Source organism: Perca fluviatilis, chromosome 1 (assembly GCF_010015445.1).
Source record: "Perca fluviatilis chromosome 1, GENO_Pfluv_1.0, whole genome shotgun sequence".
Taxonomy (NCBI): domain Eukaryota; kingdom Metazoa; phylum Chordata; class Actinopteri; order Perciformes; family Percidae; genus Perca; species Perca fluviatilis.
Genome location: NC_053112.1, coordinates 14,470,070 through 14,490,749, shown reverse-complemented (window position 1 = coordinate 14,490,749; position 20,680 = coordinate 14,470,070). Strand labels below are relative to the sequence as shown.

General features: G+C 39.9%; 1 protein-coding gene across 1 annotated transcript in view; it reads left to right on the top strand.

Annotated features, from left to right (window-relative positions):
- Nucleotides 1-20,680, top strand: part of mad1l1 (mitotic arrest deficient 1 like 1) — a 73,458-nt gene that overhangs the window by 25,087 nt on the left and 27,691 nt on the right. The window contains exons 16-20 of the mRNA XM_039796274.1: nucleotides 110-121; nucleotides 1,557-1,593; nucleotides 2,608-2,612; nucleotides 12,948-13,205; nucleotides 20,261-20,454. Of these exons, the coding sequence (XP_039652208.1) occupies nucleotides 110-121; nucleotides 1,557-1,593; nucleotides 2,608-2,612; nucleotides 12,948-13,205; nucleotides 20,261-20,454 (506 nt within the window). The remainder of the gene's footprint in view (nucleotides 1-109; nucleotides 122-1,556; nucleotides 1,594-2,607; nucleotides 2,613-12,947; nucleotides 13,206-20,260; nucleotides 20,455-20,680) is intronic.

The following is a 20,680-nucleotide window of genomic DNA, read 5'->3' as shown; positions in this document are numbered from 1 at the left end:
AGATTGTTCCTATGTAGAAAGTCACATAGTTGGTTAGCGACTACCTTCTCAAGGATTTTGGAGAGAAAGGGAAGGTTAGATATAGGTCTATAGTTGGCTAAGACTTCAGGATCGAGGGTAGGTTTTTTCAGAATAGGTTTTATCACAGCTATTTTAAATGACTGCTGTACATGACCTGTTAATAAAGACAAATTGATTGTGTTTAGTATTGTGGTGTTGACCACAGGTAGTGCTTCTATAAGTAGCCTCGTTGGAATAGGATCTAAGAGACAGGTAGTTGGCTTGGCTGAAGAGACCTTTAACATTAATTGTTGAAGGTCCATAGGATAAAAGCAGCTTAAGTATGTATCAGGTCTTATCGTTCTCTCCAGTCCTCCTGCGCCCAATGGTGAGCTGTTAGAAGTTGAGTGTGAAAGGTGATAAATTTTATCTCTAATTGTTGTAATTTTATCATTTAAGAAGGTCATGAAGTCATCACTACTCAAAGCTACAGGAATAGATGGCTCAGTAGAGCTGTGGCTATCGGTCAGCCTGACTACAGTGCTGAAAAGAAACCTTGGGTTGTTCTTATTTTCTTCTATTAGTGTTGAGTAATAGTCTGATCTGGCAATTCTGAGGGCCTTCCTATCGGTTTTCAGACTATCTTGCTAATCTACACGAGATTCTTCCAGTTTAGTGGAACGCCATTTACTTTCAAGTTTTCGTGAGATTTGTTTTAATTTGCGAGTTTGGGAGTTATACCAAGGTGCTAATTTCCTTTGCTTCATCGTCTTCTTTTTGAGAGGAGCGACCGAGTCTAAAGTTGACGTAGGCAGGCCGTAGCAGCGTCTACGAAATTATCAAGTTGGGAGGGACTAAAATTAACATAAAGAGTGGTCTCTCTCCTTAACCGGTTTAAAAAGAGAGAATGTTGTGCACATCCATGTAGTTGCTGGTGCAGGACAAAAAAGTAGGACTGTTTGATGTGCAAAACTGCTGCTAGTGCATCTCTAATACTCTACTTGTCTTCTTAAACATACTATGGAAACACTAACCCATGTGGACGAATACATTTGAAATTTGAATGGGTTTTGTATACCTTCTAATTTCTATAAAACCTGTGTATTTTGGGTACATCTTTGAAAGCAGTCATTAGCCTATGTTTTCCTTTCCAGTTCACTTCAAAATCTAAGTCGTCAGGTTTTTGACTATTTTTGTTTTTAATTCTAGGTTTCTTTTGAGCAGATGTTTTCTTTGTCTTCTAATGCATGGTTGCTGTTGTTGGTCATGCCAACTAATGCATTCTGTCCTTTAGAAGGGAGAGAAGTGTCAGCTTTAAGATCATAGTATGTATGTATGTATGGGAAGGTGCGCATCTGCAAAGCTTTCATCTTTTTATTTTCAGAACTACTGGATTCTCTATTTAGTCCAAACATTCATTATTGATGATGACCGAAACGTAAACCCATAACGTCCTGTGCTCCAGATATTTTTTCCACCACCTACATGGTTGTCCAGAATAGTAAATGTAGAGGCTTTATGACTTGGTTATAGGTGCTACCAGTTTGGAGACCGAGAGGAGCAAAATAGTTTTTTGCTTTGTAGACTAAAACAGTGACAGGGTAGATTTGAACAAAGTGTGTTAGATGATTGTTGTATTGAATTTTGAAGGGTGGGTTTAAAGGTCCAGTGTATAACGTGTTTAGTTGTTTATTATCAAAATCGGTGTTGCCCGTTCACAAACTTGTCCTTTTTCATGAATATTCAGCACCACCATCAATTCCAAGTATTCCTTTTGGCTTGAAATTTTACGTTTGCATTCGCGTGAACTGCGGTAGACGCTCCATATTCACACGCAATCTTGAAATACGTTAGCCGGTAAGGGACGTACAGGACATAATGCTCCGCCTTTCGCTTTTTCGCTATCACTTGATAAACTCACAGGTGCTACTAATGGGTATTGTCGCTTCCCGGCCCAGGAGTCCTCTTCTTCGCCCCAAAAAAAAAAGGATATTGGAAAAAAGCTAAAGACCGGCTTTTTGAAGCGTGAAGGCTACCGTAGCTGTAATACATAATTTGAACTGCGTGGTGGGAGAGAGATGATTGCAATATACGATCTCAACGCTAGATGGGAGAGATTCCTACACATTGGACCTTTTTTAAGGATATTTGCTCCAAATTTGTCTTGACAAGCAATTTCAAAGAACCTGCAGTCAACATTTAGTCTTATTATGAAGAACACTTATTTACAGCCTGTTCTGCTCTGTTCTCCTGTTCCGTCTTAATTTACGAAGCACCTCTGTGGTTTAGACCCGGTTTCTTTCTGGTGAGAAATCATGGTTATTGTGAGCACATGGGATCTGAGTGACATCAACAACTACAGCAGAATTCAAGCTTTTTTTTTTTTTTGCACTGCAGAATGTGGATGCAATAATAGTAGACTTAATACTGCTGTACTTAGTCTTTTTGCTCTTGCTGTCATGCCAGTGTCTAGACAGAGATAATTGTGGTGTTGCAAAAGATTGCATCACCGTAGTCTCTCTGTTGTACATATGCTTAGATGCCAAATTGTATAATACTCAGCCACAGCAACATAATGCATTGACATAACTTGGCAGATTGAAAGAGACATAGTACTAGGTGAAAAAGCTATTCATATTTTGTCTTGACTATGGCATGCTTGTAGCCCAGGTAAGGTTTTTTTCAGTAGGTATTAAGCCGTGACCCTGCTGTAGTAGTGATGTTATTTGAAGGTTTGCTGTTTTACCTATTTAAAGGTTAAATCAAAGTTGAAATCAAGCATAAATATGACTAAATATTTAAGACCTGCAAGCAATCCCTTGAGCCTGTATTGTTTTTGCTTTTGCCTCCCTAGTAGTGGAGCCAAAAATATATCCTGAACATGGGATTTTATAGCACTGGGCAAGTAGTAGTCAAGCTATTTTCCTTTGCTGTTAGATATTTTGTTCTTCTTAATGTTTAACAGATGGACACACTAGGCAATTGCAGATGACACTCCTGCTAGCAGGGAAAATAAAACCAGAGCCTACTCAAACAGCCCTTGGGACATGAATACTTACCACTTTTATAAACCAAATTTCCTTTGGGCAACCTTGTCCCTTCCAACTATATTTCACTGAGACAAATACAGTAGTGTTAAAGACACAGACATTTTAATGACAATGTCAAAGACAGCGCTATTTACCAATGTCCTTTAAGACAGCCAAATCCTGAAATAAATGAGGCTGTTGCATACTGTCAACAGTTAAGCTCAGATTGATGATGATATTGGCTGCTGAAGGATGGCAGCAAGAATTGGCGGGCAAGAGGGAGCTGTCTCTTCAATCAGGTTTTAGTTTTGAAATTGTATACATCTTTGAGAACCTTCCCTTTATGACTATGAAGCTTGTGTTCCAGTGTTATAACTACGCTGCCTACTGAGATTCTTTCCCACCAGATATTGTATCTTCCCATCACCATCACAGGTCTGGCATGTTGGGAGTTGTGTGCATTGGTACAGTATGAAGAAAAAAATCATGACATTTCTCTATAAAATTTATAACTGCCTTCTGACTTTTGAGCAAAAGAGATGGGAGCACAGCTTTGTTCGTATCCAGTAAATCAGTGAAGTGATTCGAGATGTCTAAAAGGAGTACCTATTCCCCCTTCAGCCTGCTTAGTGTAAGATGCAATTTGAGAGAGAAATGTCAGTAATGACACATTTGATTTAACATAAAAGTATAAGTAAGTAAAAGTATTTTTTTTTGCTTCTGTTTCGAGACTTCCAAAAGGAAATCAAATGGGAAAAGTTTCTAAATACAACCTTTTTAAAGCCATAATCAGTAATGCCTTGACCATATGAATTGCAGCTATATCTTATTATACAGATAAATATTTCAGTGATAAAACAGAGAATACCCATCTGTCCAGCGCTGGCACAGCAACTGGGAATCCAATTACCAGCAAAAAGACACAAGAAAGGTCACTCCTAACACTTGGTTCATACAGGTGAGATGGTTTAACGTGACAAACCTGTCGATGAGTAAGAGGATTACATATTGCACATTCTCGTTATTCCTGAGGGCATTTTTGGCACTGTACTTGTCTCCATCTTGAAAATGTGTTAAACTAAGAAGGAAGGGGAGAGACCTTGCGGCTCTGCAGTACTTATTGGAAGATTTTGCCGCTCTTTGCCTTCATGCTAACTTGCCACAACCTTAACCTACCCTTGCTGTACCTATAAACTCCCAAAGGCTCAGGTCCATGTCGCAGAGCCTACCACAGATTCTGATGCTAAAACTTCATGGTCTAAAAAGCTCTTCAGCTTCACCTATATCCAGGCCTTTCATCTGGTCCTATACCCCAATTGGCCTGCAAGGAGGAGGAAGTCGTGTCAGCAATCCACCGACATTAGTACTTGGCTTTCATTACTTGCCTTCATCATTTTGTCGGGAATAACGGCAGTCCATGTCTACTCGTTTGTAAAATACAAAGAGGCTTAATCTGTCTCCAGACGTTTTTCTGCTTCTTGTGATTTAGCTCTGTGGACCCTTACATGACATGAGGGTGCCTTTGAGGATATCTGCTGTTGGCTCTAACCATACAGAAGCCAATTAGCAATGTTTATGCCCTGCCAGTGCGACTTGCCAGTATGCAGTTTACCCCAGGGAATCTGAAGGATTCCTTGCAGTCCTATTCTGCTTTTATCCTAAAGATGACCAACTCATGCTGACCTGTGGGTCTTGGAGCTCTTTAGCTCTTCAGAACAGAATTCTATTAAAGAATCCCTATGGAGTTTAGACCTAGTTGTGCTATGGAGCTGTTTTTGCGTAAGCAGGTCCTCGTTTTGTTTATCTTGTGCATGTGCGCACGGGTGATGGTGTTACACTATTGCACTAATTTCCACCAACTTGTGGCGGTAAAGGCGCTGACACACTAACCTGATTATCGTCTTATTATGTCTGGCGAGGTCGGTGACTCGAGTCTGTTCCGTGTGTTCCGTGCAGTCGTCCGTCTGAGGGGCCATCGGCCTTCATTTTGGCCGACCTGACGTGTTCAGTCGGAGACGGGGCAGTCGAGACGCAACCCGGAAATGGCGAGCGGAATGAGCGTGACTAGATTCTCTCCAAATCTGACGAAAATCTTTTTAAACTGACTTGAAATGTTTATCTGAAATGAAGACAAATTCAGCAACTGCATGGCCTATTTCTCGCTTAAAATGTTTTCAGAAACACGTTTCAGTGAACTATTTTAGTACAAAATGAGATCATATTCTGAACAAGCCGCCCTGACAGTCTGGCTTTGAATTTCCAGAGAAAACAAACCCACGTGACGCGTTCGTCCAATCAGCTGCCGGTTTTAATTTTTTGGGCAACTAGACAGATGAGCGTCGCCTGCTGTTATGGAGACGTATTACGTCTCGTCTCTTCGGTGTGTTCTGAGGCACTTTTTGGGCCAACTCAGGGAGACTGATCAGTCCGACTGACTTTTATGCCGACTGTTGGCCATCTGGTTGGTGTGTAACCGCCTTAAGACATGCCGCAGTACGCCAACAAAGACAGTGAAGAAGAGGGCTGCAAGCTAGTAAACATGTATGGAAGCAAACAAAAAACATTAAATCTGCTGTCAAACTGTTTTATAATGAAACAAATACACATAATGTGTTTGGGTGAGTGACACTGAATGTAAATATAACTTTTAAGTGTTTGTTTACAAGAAAACTCCACAGGCCCTCTTTAACTAATGATTTGGAGGATACCAGATATTTGTGTCCAGGACATAGCCTTACAGGGATAAGCCCATTACCAAACAAATCTTTCTCAGTGCATAGTGGATGCTGTTGCATCTACCCCTACTCTTAACTCCATTTTGAGCTTTCAGGCCCCAATTGACTTATCTCTACCTTCCACCAGGGACCTGTTTAAGAGACTATCAAGACATTGGTGCTGCAGCTAGCCGGCCATCCTCAAATGTTACCCATGCAGGAAAAAACAGTGAAGTGTAACCTCTGTGTAGATTCATCCAAGGTTTCCTTATTGCCTTAGGGACAGAAGTACAGTACTGCATAACAGCTGCTCTGCTTGATGCACTTTTGCCATAAGTAAGCCAACAGACGATGGACCAAATATGAGGACAAAGCATTAGTGCCATCAACTAATATACAGTACATATTTTATAAACACAGTTTTTACTCAAAGGATGGGTATATCCCAGATTTCTGTCACTACCTCAATGCGGATGATGTACACTTACATTACATCTTTTTTATATTTATGTTAATGTAATCCCTAAATACAAGCATATATTGCATCTGGTTTTGATAACAGAATTGGTAGTAATAGAAAGCAGCCTGTATCTCTGTCAAACGTTACTGCTTGACAAAAGAAAAGGCAACAACTCAAAACTGGCATGAAAAGGTAAAAGGGGGAGACCGTTTTCAGAAAATGAGTCTTCTTTTGAAATGGACATCTTCACTGCAAACAGCGAGGACACTGTTGTATCTGGTTATATCGAACGACTATATGGACATTAAGACAAATAAACAACAAATTAAGAAAGAACCCCAACAGTTACATTTATTCCTGAAACGTTGTCCCTGGACAGTTACTCTGGATAAACAGACCTTGGGTCCAATAGTTTTTATTGATTCTTAAATAAGAAAAAAGTAGTTTTATAAAACAAATTGTTGACGGTGAGCTCTCTGCAGCCAGAGTAACCAGGACACCTTTTCGTTTGATTTTCGTTTGATTTTCGTTTAATTTTATTTTTTTTGTTCATTTCTATTTGTTCTTTTACATTCACCACCATTGGATTGGGGTAGCATAAATCTCAGAGCTGGACATCTAAATCTGTATGGCCAATACCACTACATAAGCAATGTTTTGTCTTTTTGGTAATTTGGGTGAACTGATTCTTTTAATGCACCTCTGATTTCCTTAGTACAGGTATAGTTAATTTAAAAAAGAGAGTAGCTAAAAGCCAATGTCAAGAAAGGAGCTTCAATGTGTTTTTGATGATGTGACGTGAGTGGAAGAGGTTTGCTTCTCCTCCGTCTCTCCATTCAACCTCACTTTATCAGTTCATGTGGTTCAAGGGTCTGTGTATGTGCGTTTCTTCTTCGTTATTTTTTGATGGTACCCTTGCGCTCTCACACTCATGCACAATCACTCACCATTAGTGTGTCACCTGTTCCATCAGTGACTCATGGGTCCCCTGTGGTCAGTGCTGTATTTAGTATATAAGTGGATGCTTCAGAGCGATTTTGTTTAGCTGTGTCAAAAACAGACATTGTTCTCTGGACTTCGGTCCCCCCCTCCCTCCTTTACTGTCTGCCCCTCTTACTCTCTCTGTGCCCCCACTCCTTTTCTTGCTCATGCTCCTGATCTTCTGGTCTTTTGCTCTCTCTCCCTGCCTCTTGCACTTTTTTTATTTTTGTTTTTTTATAACAGACTCTGCTCCCTGGTATTAGATGTGTTGTTATTGTTGTTCTATGAATAAGAGATATGTAGCCTTGGGCACTTAGGATGGCACTCCACCTTGCTCCACTGTGTGGAAGAGTAGGCTGTATATATGCATGTAAACACACACACACACACACACACACTATAGGCCACCTGTAATATTAAGCGGTTTGTTTACATCAACTTTAAAACTTAGCGTGGATTTCCACCAGATGCGGAACGGCATCATATTTCCCTGCACTACACCTTGAAAACACAGCACAGAGCGGTTCCCCCTCTAGTCCTCTGGATGGAAACTAACTGTTGTTGGTTTTGTGGTTCTATTCTACGTGAATTCGCGAGAACTTGTGGCTCCTCGTGACTACAGCTGTCAGTCAGGGCCGCAGCCGTGCCACAACAAATCCGGACCTGGTGGGTATTGACGGACGGCAGCGCACGCAGCGGAGCCGGTCCGCACCCGTTACACATCTGGTGGAAATGAGGAGTTAGGCAATTTTTTTTTTTTTATGTTGCTACAGTGACCAAAATTATAATTTAAATACCACTTTCCCTTTTTTTCTGAAATGCAGACTTGCATGTGCAGTGAAAGGTAATGATACCTTTTATCTAATTTATGTATGATCATCCCTATTGGAATTTTAAGATTTCATGTTTCTTATTTTAGTGGATCATACTTAAACACTTGATTACTTTTTTGTCTGTTGTAGTCTCTTTTTCTGCACAGAAGGTAAAATGGATGAAGACAAGAAGATGCCCTTTTTTTCCCCCAGTTTCTCACTTTTTCACTAGTTTGATATTCAAAGAGCATTCAACCAATTAAAAAATATATGACGCTGCTTCTTGGCTTACTTTGAAAGTGGTGTGCTTTAATGCCAAAGAGAAATACATTTCCTTTGTTTTTGCTGTCGCGCAGTCAATTCAAACTTTGCCCCTCGGCTCGGTCCAGGCATTCAAAAAGTAAAATATGAATGCCACAGCCAAATCATTCTAATTTTCTTTAGCCTGGCCTAATTTTAAGGAAGTGTGATTGAAATAGTTTTTTCGCTTTTTTACAGCACGTAGCTGTTGGCTGCGTTTTGAGGACCTTTCTCTTCTTTTTGTGCTAGGTTTATGGCTCTGATCTGCATATCTGTCTCACACTATCTGGCTCGCTCTTCCATTTTCTCTTACGGTTTATTACAACACGCATACAGAGGCATCCTTAAATAAACCCTCCATATACAGATGTAGAACTTCAAAAGATTTGCGCAGGAAGAAAATAAGTCTTGACTTTATCTGGCTGTGACGTGTGTGCAGTCCAGTTGAAAATGTTTAGATATAAATACGCACATTCTCTGTTCCTTTTTTTGGAACGCTCAATCCCTCTGTTCCTTTTAAATTATACAAAGCGTTATTTATAAGCGTACAGGGCATTTTCCCCTTACACTGCAGGCAATGATAACCCAACCCTCTTTGTTTCTATCGTGTTTTTTTTCTATGTCCTTCACCGTTTCCCATCTTCTTCATATCCCTTTTCTCATCGTCTGCCTCTTGCTCTTCCACACTCCTGTTGTTTATTTGGCAACCGTCGCTTGGGGGCATATGGAATCTAATTTAGCCAGTAATCAAGAGCTTAGATTGGTCTGTGTGCATGTTGTGTGTGCTCCGGTTTGTGTGTGTATCCTTATATTGGCATTAAGCTAAGACAGACTCTTCTCATTTACCCAGACCTTAAAGAGTCAAAAGAAAACAAAGCAAAATACAGAAGGAAATCAAGTTTTCAGGAAACAACGTACCCATTTTTGCTTTAGCTTCTTATTTTGTGTTTCCTCTTTTTCTCTCTAACATCCATCTAGGGCTGGGCAATACCAAAATCTTCTATCCCAAAATAGGTCTTTTCGTACCTCGATAACACTTATATCACGAAATATACAAAATGTTTACTTAAACTCTTCTGTTGCCAGTGTTTTAGTTTCAGCAAATTAAGTGTTTATAAAACAATCATTCAAATGATTTAATAGCCTACATATTTATGTTATTTATGCAAGTGTATATATGGACCTTAACATGATGTGCTTTTACGGTTAGACATTACACAACACCACATTTAATAAATACTTGCATTTGCTGCAAACCAGTGCAGGGTATTCTGCTGCTGTGGTCCACACTGCTCTGTGGTGAGGGCAAAGAGTAGCACACTGGGAAATAAAGCAGGTAGGCAGTCTGATGCTCATATCTTCACTTTATGCTCCTATAGCCTCTGTAGAGAAGATTTTGGCAGGCTAGGTAAAGCAGAGCAGTCAAAGGTTACACAGAAAATAAATATCTTTAGATACAGGAAGTTGGAAATAAAGTTACTTGTTTGAATGCCCTGTCTCCTACACAAGCAGGCCTGCTTCATCCATGAGATGTTGGCGTCCCCATTAATTGCATCGGATAAATAAGCTACAAAGTGATCCATTAAATTGATGCTATATCCTGTGAAAGTCTAAATGTTTTCATACATCTGTGTTTTTCCATCTAACCCTCTTTTTGTGCACATTTCTTATTTAATTTATGCCCATTTTTAATTTGTACATAAAAACATAAAAAAGTGACTTATTGTCACTCACGCTTCCACTCTGCTAAGGAGACTAAAAAATAGCAGCATTTTATTTTCCATATTGTTTTGCAAATGGTTTTCCACCAGTTGACGAGTCACTGGCCCTCTGACTGGAGAATTAGTGCCACCAGCTCTTTATTGTGATGCTCCTAACAGTAGTGGATGGAAATGCACACTAATTCACATTTTCTTTTGCCGTTTTTCTGGAAATTTTACATGCTGTTTTGTCACATAACCAAGAAAGGTCAGACTTGCTTATCAATTAAATAATGTTTGAACAGGTTAACAAAAAGCATTCTCTTTTACCATCTAAAATCTAACGGTGGTAAGCAAAGAGAATGGAGACAGGGCCATTTATTACATCCAAAACCTTTTCAGCCACTCTTGAGTAGACAATATGAAAAAGAAATTTGAGCACTTTTGTGCATTTACACTTACCTCTCCTCTCCTCCATATTTATTCTCTGAATCAAAGTCAGCACACACTGCTGATGGTTTTTTATAAAATTCCTGGCCTTTTGATTCTGAAAGTCTGTTCTGAAAGCTTTTCTGCCATGTCCATGTTGTCAACACACACACTTCACAGAAATTCATAAGTGCAATCATAGTTTCAGTTCTGGTGCGGACGTATCTGGTGTCGTGTTTAGCTTCTGCAGCACGCATATTCTAAAGGCCTGTGAGTTATTTGTGAGAACTTAAAACGCTGTTTACTTGATCAATAGGGGAAAAACGTGCATGGGGGAAGAATGGGGAGAGACTCAAGATATCAATACTTTTTAGCCCCGTGTTCTTTTTAATCCAAACCAAGATCAAACAGACCTGAATTGACTACATGACCTGCAGACTTCTATATGAAGTTAATCCAAGCACTATGACAGCTGAACAAAGACTGACCTTGTTTGTCCATTTACAGCCAATACACGTATATACGTGTATCAACATAATTCATAAGCTGCAACTGCTTTGTTAATAGATTACTTGTTTTAATTATATTTCCAAACAAATTGGATTTGACTGTTTGTTGGACAAAAGACCTCTGAAGATGTCACCTACAGTCAGTCAATGATTTTCTTTGGGAGTTGGTTTGGAAGTTGATTGTTGGGCATGAAATGTATATGTCAAGGGGCATCAAGAGCCCACCATTTCAGCAGGGGTGTGTACTCTTGGTGTTCCAAACCAAAATTTAAATTTGGACACAAATTGACAATGTTCTCTACTTAAATAGCAGCATAATAATGTGAATTCTCAAAAACCTAGACATCAACCTTTTTTATTGACCTGCTTTAGTACCGCATCTACGGAGCCCCTAAGGGGACATGAGCAAAAAAAAAAGTTTAGTTTCATGTGCTCACGTGAAACTTTCATGTGCTCACGTGAAACTTTCATGTGCTCACGCGAAACTTTCATGTGCGCACGCGAAACTTTCATGTGCGCACGCGAAACTTTCATGTGCGCACGCGAAACTTTCATGTGCGCCGCTTTGAAACCTATTTTGCGCGGTTATGAACAGTGCCGTGCCACAGTCAGCAGCACTGCAGCAAAGAACTACAGTTAGAAAGGATGCATGCGGCTAAAGATCAGTTTATATAGATGCCAAAAAGGTTTGAATTTGTCAAAAGAGTCGAAGATAATTAGGCCTTAAAGTAGTTTCGGCGACGGAGCCATCTCCTCATTCTGAGTTCAACAGGGACAAAAACGATAAAAGCTAACTTGGTTTATGCTACCTAAACAACGATCAATGATTACCAAATTTCTCTCTCATATTGCTCCTATCGTAACCACTGAAAACTGTAAAAAAATCTATATAAATCTAATCACTGATCGTTGTTTATAGGTAAACCACATTAAGCTTTTTCCTATAGCCTCATGAAGCAGAAACGCTCAATGTCAGATAATAATTGGACTTTGGGTTAGATTTTTTTAACAGCTTGATGTGGTTATGAGGAGCAATAGGAGATTGATCATTGATCGTTGTTTAGGTACATTAAACCATGTTAAGCTTTTTCATGTTATAGGACTTATACAGCCCATGAGAACCGTTGCGAGTCAACCCACAGCAGCTCCACTGGCCTGCTGAAAATGTGAAGCAGAAACGCTTAACGTCAGATAACGTCCACAATAATATGACTTTGGGTTAGATTTTTTGACAGTTTTCAGTGGTTATGAGGAGCAATATAAGAGAGAAATTTGGGGATCGATGTTTAGGTACATTAAACCACTGTTAAGCTTTTTCACGTTAAGTGTTTTAGAATTATCCCGTTCAGTTCTCGTGTTAATCGAACATTCTCTTTCCTTTGTTTAATCCATTCTCCTTGCATTTTGTGTAGGCCCTAAATCCACCTATATCCGTGAGTTGGCCAGATGATTGTAACTGTTCATAAATGAAAGTAATTGTCCGATCCAAATCGCTGTATCCCTTTTGAGCCGGAACAGATTAAATACATTTTAAATGTCGTATCAAAACAATGTAGACTAATGGTGACGACTTGCAAGCAAAGCAACAATGTCCTTATAATGAAGACCTAGATTAAAATATAGTGCAACTAATGAACTTTACTGTGGTCATTCACTGGCTCCAGTATTGCCCAGGCTACGCGGCTTTCATGGGCCCACACTAGTTTTGCGTGCTCACACGAAACTTTCATGTGCTCACGTGAAACTTTCATGTGCGCACATGAAAAGGTTTTGCGTGCGCATATGAAAGTTTCACGTGAGCACATGCAACTAAACTTTAGGTTTCGCGTGCGCACATTTCCGTACGCATCTAATGCGGTTTAAGACATAATTTGACTACACAAGGGATTGATTTCCGGACCCTAATGTATAAATGAATGTACTTTCCTCAAATTATCTATGAAATTACTATTAATAGTAATCTTAAGACGTCCAGAGTGTGGACAAGAAGATTGTATTCCGCTCAAGTTAAAGAACTGATCTTTATCTTTCTGTCTCAGGGAGACTATGATCCCGTCAAAACCCGAGTTCTCCACTTCAAAATGAACCCTACCTCTGTTGCCAAGCAACAGCGCCAGCAGGATGTTGAGGCTCTTCAGGAGGAAGTGACACGTCTCAGGGAGCTCGTGCGCTCGTTGCAGGATGGAGGTGCCATGGTCCATTCACAAGACGACTCAAGTATGCACGCCCCCAGCCTTGGCCTCAGTTTTCCGCCATCAAAGGAGGTGCTGGGTAAGATCAACCACACAGATACACATTTACACACTAAATGGGCTCATTAGCTTGTACTACCCTCGTATTCAATGAAACCGGGTTGGGCATTTACATTTCTATTGTCTATCACATTACCATTACCATAAAGTGATGAGAGATGCCATAGCTGAGATAAGGGCCACAGCAAACATTACAGGAGAAATAAATCTTGACAAACAAAAATAACATTGATGTAGGGCACAGTAAAGGCCGTTTTACAGTTGTGCGGAGGCTCCACGTAGAGCTCTCGCCGTAGCCTACATAAGTGGCCTGATGTTTATACTTGTGCGCTGGTGTGTGCGTCGAGCCGCGTGTGCGCGCGTGTGTGTGTGTGCGTGCGTGCGTGTGTGGAGTGTGTGTGTGGAGTGTGTGTGTGTGGAGTGTGTGGTAGAGGGAGAAATGAGAGAGTGACGGGGATTATCTTCGGAGCGAGTACCGACTCTAGAGTCATAGTGAGAGAAACAAAGTGTCTCCCCTGTTCTTCCTGACCACGGTGGGAAATCTGTGGCAGGAAAAGTTAACCCTCTCCTTGATTTCATGTTGTTTATGGAGAAGGAGAACCAGGAAACGAGTCGGGGGAAATGCAATGCTACCAAGCCACGGCTGAGCGACGTGCGTCGCCGCGACGTGTAGTTAAATTTTTCGAGAGGTGCACGTCAGGCTACGATGTAGGGACCCTGCGCCGTCGATTCTACGCAAAACTATAAAAAGGCCTTAAGTGCATGTACATAAAAGGCTTGAGCTGTAATTATGTAGTTATTTCATGTACCGGTGAAACAGTTTGAGCGGTTACTTATTTGATTACTTACCAAGGTTATTGAGGTAAATGTGGGTAAACAGACTGTCATAGTTAACGTTAAAGAAGCAATTGGGTATTGTACTACTTTCCACACTGCACTTTCTTTTTTTTTTGTACATTTGTTCAGGTCCTGTTCCCTTTTTGGACTAATGAAAAATAATAAATGAGAGAAACGGTTTACTTGCGCCCTCTATTGGCTGCATCTTAAACCAAAGTAAGAATAGAATTGCTTTGCTGGCCTTTGTCCTTCTAGTGTGAGTCTTACAACAGGCAGTTAGATGGGGAAAGTGTAGTTATGACAAGGTTAAATATTTAATTGGAGTTCAGGGCAGTTCAGTGCTGGAAGTCTGTTGGCTAATTTGTCAGCTGAGGACCACAGTGCTCAGCTCTCCCTCTCTAATATTCACTCTTCCTCTGTCTCTCGCTCACCAACACTCCTCTTGTCACGTCTCCCTTTACAACTTCCACCTTTCTTTTTCCTTTGTTAGGCTTCATTTCACTCTTGTCTTTTCTTCTGTCATTTCCCCCTGTCTTTAATTTAGCCTGTCTGCTTCTGACCCATTCTTCTCCTGAAGTGATAATTGAGTTTCCTACCGGTATGTTCAATTTACCCTCTAGCAGATAATACAGACCCAATTTCTGATACCTGCTCTTATCTTCAGACCAGGGTCAAAGCAATGAGATGTCTGGACAAGTATCAAAGATAAACTGAATAAATTTCATGTCTTTGCGATCAGCACCGACTTATATAAAAAATTGTTAATTCATTACCTCTGTTGTTAGTTATTGACCCTTACAACCTCAGCACAAAATTTGCATGTGCAATTAAGAAATTACAGATCTAAAATAATCTTTGAAAGTTATATCTAGGCTTGTCACGATAGTCAATAAATCAATTAATCGCATGATAAAAGAAATGAGCCCGATAATTTTTCCGGCCGCGATAATTTCCATTTGCATGCTTGTTTGTTTTTCTCGTCTCTCTCTACCAAAGAGACTGGAAGACCACTCTCGGTTCCTTAGCGTAACGAGGAGTGAACCCTCTTGTCAGTCGCATGGTCTTTGTGGGGGCGGGACTCCTGGCGGAGAGAGAGACAGAGACAGAAAACGCTAGTTGAGAGTTGGGGCAGGGTTTCCCGCAGCGCTTTGCAGTTAAGGCGCCGTCAAAAAACTAAAAAGTACATGAGCGATATCAACCGTGTTACTCGGCGTCCCGTTTTCTCCCTTTTATTTCAAACCACACCGCTGACAACCTGCAGGTGGAGGCGGTGGAGACTGGCTCGGACATACAAGCGGTTTCAGGAAAGTGGCTGCATGTGTCTGACAATGCACAGAACATTAACGGTACAAGCCTACAGCTGTCCACAGACACGATTGTGGAAAGTATGTCAGAGGTGTGTGTGTGTGTGTGTGTGTGTGTGTGTGTGTGTGTGTGTGTGTGTGTGTGTGTGTGTGTGTGTGTGTGTGTTGTGTGTGTGTGTGTGTGTGTGTGTGTGTGTGTGTGTGTGTGTGTGTGTGTGTGTGTGTGTGTGTGTGTGTGTGTGTGTGTGTGTGTGGATGCGTGCGTGTGCGTGTGTGTGTGTGTGTGTGGCGCGGCGTGCGTGTGCGCCCCAGTAAGCTCCGACCAGCAGAGGAGCAGAAGCCGCACCTTCGCCAAAATGAAGACTGAAAAACAGAACTATTTTGGTACAAACATTTACTCGCCATGTGGCAGATAGCCATATAGATAGATTAAATGTATTAATCATATATTATTTAAATTTAATATTTAGTGTTAAATAATTGTAAAATGTAGTACAGAGTCTGTAGTCTATCGCACAGACACTCGAGGAATGCAGCAAACTTTTGACAGCTAGTAGGCTATGAATTGCCTGGGAGAACATGCGTGTCACAAACTGCAATTCCACAACTGTACATCAGCGTGAAAGACGACATACTAAAGGAGATCAAAGAAATATTGTGGATATTTAAAATGTCTTCCAGTTCCAGTGTTAAATATTATTATATCTTTGAAAAAGTGTACCTGCATTATTATGCCATTATCATTAGATGCAAATTGGTCTCTCAACGACAATATTATCGTTTATCGCAATAATTTCTGGGACAATTTATCGTCCAGCAAAATTTGTTATCGTGACAGGCCTAGTTATATCTTGCAAAACAAAGTGCTTAATACAGCAAAAAACGCTACTTGTCGTTTTAAGACATTGTGGGTTTTGAGACTTTGTTATAATGAGAACAGTGCCATACTATTAGTCAGTTGTAGCTGTTTGGAACATTTTGTGTAAATAGAAATTAGTAATTGATGTCTTATTGTTTTCCATATTTTTCCACGTTTACAACAAATTAACAGAAAAACACCATTTAAAAACAATGAAAGAAACATGTCGTCATTACTTCGCGTAAACATACACGTCACTTTCTAAAGTGGCCAAGTGGCGTGTTATTTGTACGCATTTTGAGCGCCGTATACAGCAGACGGGTTGGGTTTAGGGAAAGAAGAACGGGGTTGGGTTTAGTAACAGAAGAAAGTGACGGTTGGGTTTAGGAAACGTTACACGTGGGACACGATCCCCGGTCTCCTGGGTGATAGTCCTGTGTTGTTTGACCCATCGTCCACCCCGACCAACCTGCCTACGCGGGTTTTCGCCCTTTCATACAACTCACTATGGCGTAAATTCACACACAATCGCAAGGTAATGTAAGTCAATGGAGGCCAAACGGCGTTGATAAAGTATGCGTACAAATAACACGCCAATAATGGCATACGAATTGGTGTGTCATACATACACCACTTCATGAGATCAGTCTGGAAAGAAACAAAATCGACATAATGCATTTATTCAAGTAACTGAGAGCTGAAGATCACATAAATACAAAACACACTTTTACCCATAAGGAGACGATTAAAATAAACATATAACGGAGCTAATGTTAAGGCAACTTACCACAGAGACGCCACAGACTGCAATACATTTTGGGGTGCACGGCTCAAGTCCCCAATACACACAACCAGTTCTCCGGAAAATAAAGTAATTCAAAACGAGATTGGAAAAAAAAAGAATGAAACAAGACAGTTAACAGTGTAAAAATAAACTGATGACTGATAATAAATCATATAAAATGTAAATTGAAGTGAATACCCAGTGATGGCAAGTGGAATCATTAACTCTGCTACACAAACCCAATTATTGCAGTCATGAAATGTCCATTTACATTCTAAACTGTGGGTCATGATAAGCTTTTTATTGTCAGCCAATTTTTTTTTTTTTATATAAATAAACAGCCATGTTTGTGTATAGGTGAGCGGTGCTACCGGTTACCTTACAGCTAAGTATGCCAGTATAACAACAGTTGTGATTTCAAAAACGCGTCAAATGAAGTCTAGGATTACAGTGACAGGAATTATTCTTTAATGTGGCTCATGTTTGCCCTTGAATTATTTCTATTATACTCATCAAGCATTAAAAAAAAAAAATTAAATTAAACTAGTGAATAAAGCTGTTATTAAGTATTATTCCTGGCTTTACACTTGACAGCATTTTGTGAATATAGGATTTTTTTTTTTTTACTTCTTCTTGGAAGCGCCCTGAGGATTACTTTGCAGTGGAATGTGAAAATATGATTAAATATATAGAGTTTGAACTGACACTTGTCTTCCTGCTGTAAGGCTTCTAGATAGTAACACCTCTTGTCAGTGCTCTGTGGTGTAGCCAGGAATTAGATTATACCACTTACAGATTAATCTGTCCAGGCTATAATTCCCCTACTTTTACTGCTACAGTGTAACCCATCTCTGCTTTACCACCTCCATGCTGAGTGATTTGTGTATATGTGATAATGCTTCAACTGTAGAAATGGTGCATTTTTCATACATTTCACTGTAGAACATTGGCCGTTCTCCTTTGGAACATGACTAGAAGTCACAAGAAGCACAGTCAGGGCAATATTACACTTGAGTTGCGTTTCCTGGGCAGATGGGTCACCTTTTGTAAACTCCTGCTATTCTTTGTTGATAAAACAACAAATCATTTTGTCAGTACAATTTATGTTCATTTTTCCATGTTACATTCAACAGATACATATGCATACATTGGGCAAAGTTCAGTTTGGAAAATGAACAGTCAAAAATATAAAAATAACAGGCTCCCTTGTGTGCAGTGGAATTTTCTTGACAGCTTTTAAGAGACCGTGCACCCAGACCCATAGAGACCAATTAAGGGCAAAAGTCAGAAGTCACTTACTTTGTCAAAACTTGACAGTTGGTGTAAAAAATGTCTTGCCCCAAATGCTTTGATTTACTCACTTTACACATTGGCACATTTTGTGTACACATTTTGTGTACACATTTTGTGTACACATTTGTCTTTACATAGGCAAAAACATGTTTATTTCCCAGCGTACATGCTCATTTGTCTGCATGTTGCAGTAAATTTAAGCAGCATCTATTTCATGCTTGTCACTTGAGAATTTGCCGCCATTTTCAGAGCAGTTTGATAGCTGTCATATAGTGACAGTTTTGTCACACTGCTGAAGTCTTGAAACCGTATTTATCAGCACTGGTTGACACTCGAGAGGAGCCCAGTCACCCAGGAGATAGACAGGCGCGTGTGCGCGCACACACACACACACACACACACACACACACACACACACACACACACACACACACACACACACACACACACAGAGTCTTTAAGTTTACACTATTGAGTATTTACTTGTTTGATAGTGAATGATAAAAATGTAATAGGCTAAGAGAAATATGATGAGTAGAAATACTTATCAATCGAAATGAACCACTTTTACTATAAACTGTTGCACTGATATAAGATGTATATTCATGTGTTTTTAATGGCACAAAATAATTGAGAATTTGTGACTGGTTGGTGTTGGCTGTTAGAAGGTAAATTCATTCAATCTTTATTCATACTCGAGAGATCATTGAGGGCGGACCTCATTTACAATGACATTGAGTCAAATTACAAAGACAATAACAAAACAACAACAACACAGAAAAGAAGTGACCCCATTATAAGAAAAATAGAAAGACACTGAAACTTTCAGAATTGGAAAAATGATTCGATAAATAAATTAGGATAATAAAGATGCAAAAGAAAGTACAATTATGTAAAGCAATTACAAGTACAAGTTTGCAGGTTTAAAACCAGATTTCTAGGGCTGTAATTTGTTCCAGGAGTCAGGTTGTACTATAGGTAGTACAATAATACTGGTTATTTGAAAATTCTTATTAAAGTAGATTGACATTTGAGTGAGTGAAATGCTTTTGACCTTGAAAAAAATTCTCAAAACTATAAGCATTTTATCTGCCTTTTGTCAAAGAGATTTTCTCCTCTTTTGAATTAACCTTTTGTTAATTTTCTTTCTGTTCTGCCTGTTTTTGTTACACATTTTGACGCAACTTTTTTGTCACGTAAATAGCTATTGACAACAAAACTCACTGTTATTTAATTAGAGCAATTTGTCCACTTTTCTTCGCATGCAGCCCTTTTTGAAAGGATAGCGCACACACTCCCCAATAAAGACGCCCCAGCTGTCTGGTGCTGTGGTCAGATGTTTCAGTAGTACATAAAACCAATTGAGAATGTCTTTGGTAACATCGTGGAAACGTTTGCCTCTTTGTGGCTTGTCTGTTCTCCTCACTTCTTTGACCATTTCTATGTTACAATATATTCATGCACAATCACACACGCTCAAATGCATGTGTATCACTTGTAACTTTCTCTGCAGTAATGACATTTTAAATTTCTTCCGTAACGACTCACTTTTGCTCTGACAAAGTCATTTCTCTGCCTTCTCAAATCGAGTCTTCCAATTAAAGCAATTACCGCAAATTGATTTTCAACAAATTCAAGTCAAGCCCCCATCCTGCTCCTCCTCTCCATGAATCTGCTCCCAGCTCGGAGACGCAGCTGACTGCTTTAGTCCCCACCACTACATGTTGTGCATTATAGTGGATTGTTAGATCCTAAGAGAACAGATGAAGTGCCTCAGGGAGTCTATATTTGATATGGATCCGTCCATCTATGCTGTACAAGCTAAGTGAGTTGAGCATGTACTTGTGGAGCCCTGTGGAAAAGGAAGTCTTGCACGTGTTGCAGAATCTTAGAGGAAAATGTCTGAGTTGCTCATGTATACAGAGTGATGATATAAAAATATTGTGTCAGAATATCTGACTGATGTATTCTCCCTACCTTTTGTGTGTGTGTTGCAGATTTACGTAAGCAGATGGAGAGCTCAGAGCTCCGGAACCAGAGGCTGAAGGAGGTGTTTCAGAGGAAAATTCAGGAGTTCCGCACAGTCTGCTACGTCCTGACCGGCTATCAGATGGATATCACCACAGAAAACCAGTACAGGCTCACCTCAGTATATGCAGAGCACATGGACGACTCCTTGCTCTTCAAAAAGGTATTTTACCTCTAAGGCTGGGCAATGTTGACACGTATCACTGTTTTGAATACTTTTACATTGATATAATTTGACATTATAATTTTGGTGCTTTCAAAGAGACAGTATTTACACACAAAGAGATACAGGTGATGCATGAATGTGTGGTAAACTGTAACACGACCTTTAGGACCAGAAAAACACAAATTGAAACTTTATCACAATATTACCATAAACCAAATCCCAG